We start from the raw sequence: 9,279 nt of genomic DNA on the forward strand, positions 1-9,279 counted from the left end.
ACAAACATATAAACACATCACCAACTCACACATATATTGGGAATAATCAGATACATGTTTTCTAAAACACTACAAATACAGATGTAGATCTCCTGATTAGATGTTGTGAAGTTCATAATGCTAAATATCCTTCTTTTGAAATAGAACTATAATTTAGCTTAAAATGTATCAGAAAAAAATTGATAAGAAAAGTTTATGAATTTACTGCAGATGCAATAAAATCTGTTTTATGAGGAAATATAAACCACAATAAAACACATATCTGAATTCAGAAGTGCATATATACAAGGTACACAGTACTGTTTTAGACTCTAGACTAGACTATAAGAGCAAGGGCAGGGTTGAATTTTCTAATGTAAACTCCATTTCTTTATCTTCTTTTGCTAGGGTTGCCTTAAGATATACTGAAGAAGTTATAAGGAAAGAAATTATATGACCAGCCTGGTCAATATGGTGAAACCCCATATCTAAAAATACAAAAAAATTAGCTGGGTGTGGTGGTGCATGCCTGTAGTCCCAGCTACTTGGGAGGCTGAGGCAGGAGAATTGCTTGAACCTGGGAGGCGGAGGTCGCAGTGAGTCAAGATTGCGCCACTGCACTCCAGCCTGGGCAACAGAGTGGGACTCCATCTCAAAAAAAAGAATTACATTAAGCTAGGATAAGAAGGTCTTCCTATGAAAATTCAAGAGAATATTTTGTAAAAAGAGGGTTTATGAAATCTGCTATAACTACATTTGAATCACAATATTTCTAGTAATAAGCACTTACAATTTGGCAAATTTAATTCATATCTATAGTTCTGTAAGTGTGTGCAACAGCTTTATTTTAAGATATTTTGGGGAATGAAAATGATTAACTCATGGTGAAAATTTTAAGTACTAAAAGTAACATTTATACACTATATGGTTTATAATATATATGTGAAAAGTTAATGTCTTTAATTTATAATGGTCTTACATATATTGTTTTGAAAATACTGATTTACTATATCATAGCTAAGTCAAGCATGCAGTAATTCAAAAATACACACAACATCTTAATTATTTCCAAACTTAAAAAATCACTTTTTTTTTTGAGACGGAGTCTTGCTCTGTCGCCAGGCTGGAGTGCAGTGGCGCAATCTTGGGTCACTGCAACCTCCGCCTCCTGGGTTCAAGCAATTCTCCTGCCTCAGCCTCCTGAAAATCACATATTTTTATATACATATCTATTTTCAAAAAAGCAGTTAACACTTTGAAAATGGTAATTTTGTCCTCATACAAATACACAAACTTTCTTGGCATAAATAATCAAAGCAGCCTTTTATTAAAGGATCAGTGATGAATTCAGTGATAAAAATCATTGACTATATAAGATTTGTAGGGCAAACAGGATTATATTTACATGAGGAAATTTCCAATTAGATTAAATGGGCAATATGTGTCATTACAAAGAACTGAAGGTTATACTAATTAACACAGGATTACAATAGCTTTATATATAATATATAAACAGAAGCACACATATATAAATGAACGTTCTGAAGAATATTAATAAACTAAATCCAATATTTAATTATAGATGTTTGTCAAATTAAACACTCCTCGGTCCTCAGTATTATCTATTTTTATTACCTCCCTAATTAACTTTCTTTACAATATTCCAACCATGATGACATTGGCTTCTCACATGAGGCCACAGTCTTTTATTTGTAAATATCCCCAAATCTATTTTCCAAATATTAGAGTACTGAATAAAAGATTAAGTTTCAAGATATTTGCTTCTTTCAATCTAGATGGAGAAATCTGGATTATAGGCTCATGATTTAGGTGTAGTTAGAAGAAAAAAAACTCAGTAAATTACTTTTAGTAATAAACACTTTAATCCTTGTGTGGTATTATAGATCACACATTTAATGACATGAATTATAATTTACAACATAACTTATTACTAAAATACTCTGGCGTATTTACCTGCCTCTCACTGACGTTCTTACACTCTTTACAAACAATCTGGTTAACAATGGTTCCATGATACAGACGATTGATGAGGTCATGACCAGAGGTCCCAACTAAAGAAGTTTCCAAAGCGCTGAAGAGGATTCGATTCAGTTCCTGCACATCATGTTGCCTCATTTCCTACACAACAGGTAACTTTTAGATGTAATTCTGGGCTTTAGATTTTTTAAAACATTAAAAAAAAAAACACTAGTCAATAAAAACTTAAGATTTATCAAGCAATCCAAAGATCAAATATAAGAATGACTCAGCAAAACAAGCTGTGAGCTGGTTAAGACATTACCACCTATCTTTATTTATACTAAACAATGAAAATATGAACAGGCATTGTTCACTGTGTACATATAACTCAATTCCTTTGACACCCAGAATGTGCATTTATTCTTGTGGGAAACCATACACATGGCCATGCCTCAGTAAGGAGAGAGGGATACACTAGGCACAGACCAGTGTCTAAGAGCTGGCAGTGTCTGCACAGGAACACCTCACTGAAATCAGAGCACATGCTGAATAGTCTGAATTATCAACAATAGAAAGAACTAGAATGTACTGCTTTGAAGTAAAAACAACTAAAACAAGACTCAGTGCTACTGAGAAAAAAATCCTGATAGAACTTGCATTAATCCATTATCAGTCACGCAGCTGTGTGTGAACTTCTCCTTAAGAAAAATTTATAACCAAACCAAGGGGCGCACCAAGACTTAGAAGTGGAGAAGAGGAGGAAGAGCAGTTGCGGGGAGAGCCAGGAGAGTGAGACCCCAGGAAGCAGGAAGAACTGGGGCTTTAAGGAGGGTGGTGAGTGCTACTGAGAGCTCCTTTTGCTGAGAACAGAGTGTCTTCTGGACTCGGCACAGGGATGTCACTGTTGACTTCAACAAAAAAAGTAGAAAGGAAGGAGAGGAACAAATGGAGAATTCAGAAGCAGAGGCAATAAACGAAGACAACTTCAAAAATAAGTTTCAACCAAGAGCAATAGCTCATGCCTAAAATCTTAGCTACCTGGGAGGCCGAGGCAGCAGGATGCCTTGAACCCAGGGCTGCAGTGAGCTATGATCATGCCATTGCACCCCAGGCTGGTGACAGAGTGAGACCTCAACTCAAAAAAAAAAAAAAAAGTTTCGTGTGAAGAGCAGCAGATAAAGTGGATGAAAGCTGGAGGATTCCTATCTTGCCTTTTAAAATAGAAGACCCTCAAGGATGTAAATTTATCTAATATCACTAGCTATGATGGGATAGAAAACTTGTGGAAGTTTTCAAGCTCTGTTCCTAAACAATCAAACACTTGGCAAAGGTACCACAGAGACCTTCTCCTACCACTGCAGGTCCAGTCCTAGAGGGTTTCCTGCAAGACCTTATTTAGAAAACAAACAAACAAACAAAAAATTCACAGCATTAAGAAGTATGAAACCAGCAACTTAGTGAAGCTCATTATCAAAAACAAAGAAAAATCTATCAACTAATGACTAGATTTAAAAAAAGAAACAAAAACCATGCGGCATATCTATCCAATAGAATCTCATTTGGCAATAAAATGGAATGAAGTATCGACACATACTACAATGAATGAACCCTGAGAACAGTACCTTAAGTGAAAGAAGACAGTTACGAGACCACCTATTGGATCACCTCATTTCTATGAAATGTCCAGAATAGGCAAATCCATAGAGACAGAAAGGAGGTCAGGGGTTGCCCCTGGCTGAGTTGAGGCGGATGGAAAGTTACTGCTAATGGGTATGGAGTTTCTTTTTGGGGTGGTAAAAATTTTCTAAAATTGATTTTAGTGATGCTTGAACAACTCTGTGAATACGCTAAAAAAAAAAAAAAACCCTTTAATAGAGTGAATTTTGTGGCATGTAAATTATATCTCAATATAGCGGTTTTTTTTTTTTAAAGGGATTAACCCCAAGTACCAGCCCTACACCAGAAATTTAACATACTTGTTTAGGGAATGTATTATTGCCCCATTTTGCTTCAAAGTCCATGCCTTACCTCCTTAATCACATAGTATCACCTAGTTAAGGAGTGTTCCTGGTTAGAAGACTCCCCTGCAGAGTTTACCACTAAAGTCAATATAACACTATTCCAATTGTTTGCTCTTTAAATTATACGATAGTTGCCTGTACCTGTCATTGCAGGAATACATCCATCTATTCCATATAAAAATGGTGGATTGGGATTTGTTTGGATTTGTATAGCTAACAGCTCATCAATATTTGCAACAAGCACCTTTACTCATTGCTGACAAGTGTGTAGTGTTTGTATACAGTAGAATTCCTTTTAGAACTCAAACAGGAAAGTGAGAGAAAGCCCACATATACAACAAGATTCATAAAGAAAATGGAGAAGGTCCGGAGAAAGTCAGGACAGGAAGAATAAAAAGACCTGCCAAGAACCATTTCACTTTTTTGACTGAAGCAAACATTCAAATCAGAACATGTGGATTCAAACACAAAGCACATAACAAACACAGAATTTTTAAAAATTTACTTACAATGTAATTGATCCATTACATCCAGTTGGTCAAAGACTAAAAACCTGATCAACAGTTTTCTATATAAATGGTAGGTAATCTCCATGTAATAGGTGTTGTATCTCAACCAGACTACATAAAGACTCTCAGGGTAGAAATTGTAAAAATCAGCTCTTGTACTTCTCCCTGTTTTTCTAATCTCCCCAGCCCCAAATCACAGTTATTCATAAAATACTGTATACAGTAAGTGTCTAAAAATATATATTTCTGGCTTGTAATTTTTTAATGTGAGAAGGAACCATTCAAACAGTATGTTGAGACCCTACGACAAAATTAAAGGAAGTTAGATAACATTAAACCAGTCTTATTCTTTCCTCTACTGCTGGTAACTCTTCCTTAGAGAGCTGACCCTCATACCTCATTGCTGTTCCACCCAAAGCTGTCAGTGAGGTCTGTTGTGGATGCAGCTTCCTGGTCTAGGAGCAGAAGCTGGGCAAACAAGCGCTGTAACTGTAAAGGGATGATTCGGACCTGCATGAGAAACAAACACATTTCTAAATGAATTCTTTAAGTGTTGATTGAGGCTTTTGAAAACAACTGCATACTAGCTTTTTTATATCTCCCAGTTCATTCCGAAGAAAGTTTATAAATATCCTATTATATGGAAAAACTATGATTCAATTCTTCTGTGAAAATTCTAATTCAATCCAAAATATAATAGTTATTTGGAGTTTTCTACCTTGATATGGTTCAGATAAACACTAAAACTCAAATAGGTCCTAATAAACCACTCAATTGATTACAGATTGACAGTAGTTTGAATCTCTTCTAATAGTCCATTATTTCTTTAAAATATCTCTGATACACATAATATCCCCCTCTGTAGAAATTTTCCAGGCACAATACTGTATCTCACTCTGGAGTTCTCAGCACACCCTGCCTCACTTTCTCCTGGCTCCAAGTGAGTTCCTGCCTTACTTGACGTGGTGAGGGCTGGCACAGACTGAGCAATGTTGCTTGGACTCTGGTCTATAGGCCAGACTTTATTGAAAGGAGAATAAGTATTTAGAAATTGTAATGGCAATTTGACATTCCCATGGCATTTTTATCATATACTACAAAAGTGCTAATCTGCAATAGATTGGGAATAAAAAGAAATACACAAAAACAGGTCCTCTGCCATACAGGTAGCCTGAGAAGCACTGGGCTTCTCAGATCATGAAAGACTCCTAAGAAGTACAAATTTGGGCCTGAACATGGTAAGAAACTTTTGAGTTATGTTTAAGCAGGGAGGAACGTGATTAGATCTGCACTTTAATATCAACACAGTAACAAACAAAATAACAAATTAACTAATTACTCAATTTATTTCCAGAGTACCAAATGAAAATAATACCAGTCTCTATTTTTTTTGGGGGGGGGGTGGGTATTGTTGCAAAAAAAGTGCTTTAAACAGATTTCTGGGGGAAGCTAACGTGGATATTCTGCAAATATTTCCTTCACCAGAAGAAAGAATAAGCATAGTGAAGAGTGCTACATGTTTATAAAGCAGTAGCAGTATTGTACTTGGAAAAGTGATTATTTCTCGGAAGTAAAATTCCATTACCCATAGGGTATAGGCCAAATCACTTCCTGAAAAGATCATATTTGATAATTAATAAAATTACTGTTTTGTGAATAAGTCAGTTAATTCCTTCTTTAAAAAAAATGTCCTGAATACTCTAAAACACCCCCAGTAAATCATAGATGTAATACCTTTGCATCAGGTTTATCCTTATCTTCAAATAAACCAAGCTCCTCCGGGCCAAGAGAAAATAGAGCTTCTAAACAAAAAGGTAGAATCAGAGATGCAAATGACATTATTTCATTTAAAAAAATTGTTTTAGAAAGCCAAGACCACCTTTAAGTCAAATCAAGTAGATTCAGAGATATGACTGTGGCAATATTTATACCTTTACTCTATACACTTTACTTTCTTGTAACATTTTTAACCAGTGACTCTAAGAAAATAAAGTGGCATGCTAAGGCTTCAGCATTTCCTAATTCTAGGAAAGGAAAATAATCTTTATGCATAAAACTAAAAACAGTAACATCAGAAATCTTTCATGGCTTCCCACTGTCTATGGCATCAGGTCCCAAAAGCCAAAAGGAATCTTAGGGAATACAGTAGTGTTGCAGTTTTCCTGCCACATGTAAGGCCAACAACCATCCTTTTGTGGGAAGGATCCCCTTTTACTCTGAGATGCCCTTTTTTTTTGCAGGGGGTGAAAATGTCTTTTCCGTATTGGAGGTAATAACAGATGACTTAGCTGGAAAAAGAAGTGGTCTTAGCTGGAAAAAGAAGAAGTTGGCAACCCCACGTGCTTAAATTTCAGAATTTCTTTATCACCCAACATCTAGGTGATGTGCCACCCAATGGGGCATATTTGAATCTTTTCAGAAGTCTGTATCCGAGCCCAGGTAGGAACTCTTACTGCGGAACTCTGATATACTCCAGGGATACAAGGAATGGAATAAATGTGTCTCCTATTGAAAAACTACTGCTGCCCTAGTGCTTACTGTTAATGAATGTTATATTCTTTCTAAGTGCTGGGACTGGGCAAAAATAAACTACAAATCTACAAGTTAAAGCATAAAACCATACAAGAACTTTTATGATAATCTCCCAGTACTCTCAGCTACATTGTAATAGAGTACGATGGAACCCAATCTAGCCCTATTATTTAAAATACTATTCCAAAATTTTTCTCCCCCAGTTCTCTGACAGTCCTTATCCTTTCCAAATTATACCTCCCTGTCAATCAGCATCAGGATTCTGGCTAAGCTATAAAAGCACATTGTGCACTAAGATGTCAAATCATGTGCTTAATCCCCTTCGCTGGAGAGGAAGCTGGCCTGTGACTCTCAGTACTATTCTTGCCTAATGGTACTCTCCAGGACCCGCCCTACACTTGACCATCTTCCTCAGTCCCTTTGAGGCCACGTTTCTACTTCAAGTTGTCCTTTAACTTCAACTATAATAAAACCTGGAAAAGTGTTATCCCTATTAGGAATCTACTTATTAGTGCTGGAAATTTCTAGTGGTGGAATTACTGATTGCATCAGGGAGATATTTTTATGGAGGGGATTGAGTCAAGGCTAAGAGGTACCACTTAAATCCCACATGCAATCCAATCCATTAAATTGCTCCTGGGAAGGTAACAGTGGTAAATATTTACTAAATATCTGGAGGCAGGAAGTCTTTCTAAGCTTAGAAGCAACAGAAGAACCACAAAGATTTGATAAATGTGGTAGTAGTACGGAAGAGGAACATGGCAAACCAGATACAGGATGAGTCACGCTGTCTGTCCTCCTAATATGGAGACACTGTGGAAAGCTGAGCTACAAAGCCATGTAGTGCTGGGGACCCCAATCAGGGCCAGGTGAAGGCAAAGTAATGTTCACACTGAGCCCATGGGAACACAGCTCCTAGGACCCTTGTGGAGGAAGCTGGTTTGCAGAGATGGGATATGGGAGAAATATATAGAGAGACACAGGGGCAAGAAATCAAGGGTCCAATAAGGTCAGGCTAGCTTCTTGCAGTTGATTTCTGAGATCCCCTATATTCTTATAATAATCCCCCTTTCAAATTTAGCTAATTTGAGTTGTGGGTCTGTTTCTTGGATACAATCCCTTACCTAAAATCTCTGGGTCTTTGGAATTCAGAATTTCCAGAGTTTATAAAGATAATATGAAAAAAACGTTTTTTATATATATACATATATAAAATGTTACATTCCCAGCAGGGTCTGGGACAGTTTCCATTAATCAAACAGATTAATATTCCTGTAATGAATGTATGAATATTCACCCACATGAGATAACTAAAAACTGTAAACAGCCTCACACCAGGTCTGGTTCTGAAGCCAAACAAGTTCAGGTGAGATCAGATAAGGGTGTAAGCTTTCCAGATTTCAGAAATGCGTACGTATGAACGACTGTGGACCCATATAAATAGTATGATACCCTTCCCCACTCCAAAAGGTAGATATAATTGTTTGGATAACTCTGGCTTAACTGTTTGCTATTCTGGAGAAATTTTAAAACTCAAACAGTGTGACAATAATGAAGACTGATACTTATGACAATTGTCTTTATGTTGTACTCCAAATTATAGGAATTAAAAAGAAATATATTGCTTTTTAATTTTTTTACTAAACATTATTGTAATCACCCAGGATATATTTAAGTTTCACATTTCTCTGCAGAGGGAATTACCAATTTATATCTTACATTTGCAACAATAAACACATACTGTAGAATATACCTTTAAGATAACTGGTCCATTTGTGATTTTGCATAATTAATTACATGTAAAGAAGATGGTACATATTGCTAGTCAAACGTATGTAACATAGCATACCTCTGAATTCAGGTGTGAAATGAAGAGTCTGAAGAAGGGAATTGAGGTAACAGGTTCCACCCTGATTTCTGATTCCGCTTAAATTGGTGAATTCTCTAGGAGCAGGAGGCTCCAAAGCTTTAGTCTTTAATTTCTTCCCTTTTCCATACTGATTATTAGACACAGTGGAATACTCCTCTTCAAATAGGTCCCCAAACATTGTGAAACTAAACACTACCCTTAAAAAAAAGTGACATATACATGCTTTTATTTTTAAAATAAATTTTCCCCAAATCCCCCCACCTTACACTTGGGAGTCGATTCTGTTGTTTCTTAGAACACAGGACTACTGTTTCTATGTACAGTAGTTGGGTTTTGGAGGCAGCAAGATCTAGGCTTTTTTCATCCCTGTCAGGATCCTAAGTACCTG

General features: G+C 36.4%; 1 protein-coding gene across 4 annotated transcripts in view; it reads right to left on the reverse strand.

Annotated features, from left to right (window-relative positions):
- Nucleotides 1-9,279, reverse strand: part of USP40 (ubiquitin specific peptidase 40) — a 94,466-nt gene that overhangs the window by 84,141 nt on the left and 1,046 nt on the right. For all 4 annotated transcript variants that reach the window (XR_005241402.2, XM_007966697.3, XM_038001348.2 and 1 more), the window contains exons 2-5: nt 8,871-9,088; nt 6,224-6,291; nt 4,886-4,999; nt 1,954-2,118 (exon numbers count right to left, since the gene is read on the reverse strand). Coding sequence is in view for 3 of the 4 variants with exons in the window: in XM_007966697.3 (XP_007964888.3) it covers nt 1,954-2,118; nt 4,886-4,999; nt 6,224-6,291; nt 8,871-9,069 (546 nt within the window). In the remaining variant the exon portion in view is untranslated. The remainder of the gene's footprint in view (nt 1-1,953; nt 2,119-4,885; nt 5,000-6,223; nt 6,292-8,870; nt 9,089-9,279) is intronic.

The sequence above is a fragment of the Chlorocebus sabaeus genome, chromosome 10, assembly GCF_047675955.1.
Source record: "Chlorocebus sabaeus isolate Y175 chromosome 10, mChlSab1.0.hap1, whole genome shotgun sequence".
Taxonomy (NCBI): domain Eukaryota; kingdom Metazoa; phylum Chordata; class Mammalia; order Primates; family Cercopithecidae; genus Chlorocebus; species Chlorocebus sabaeus.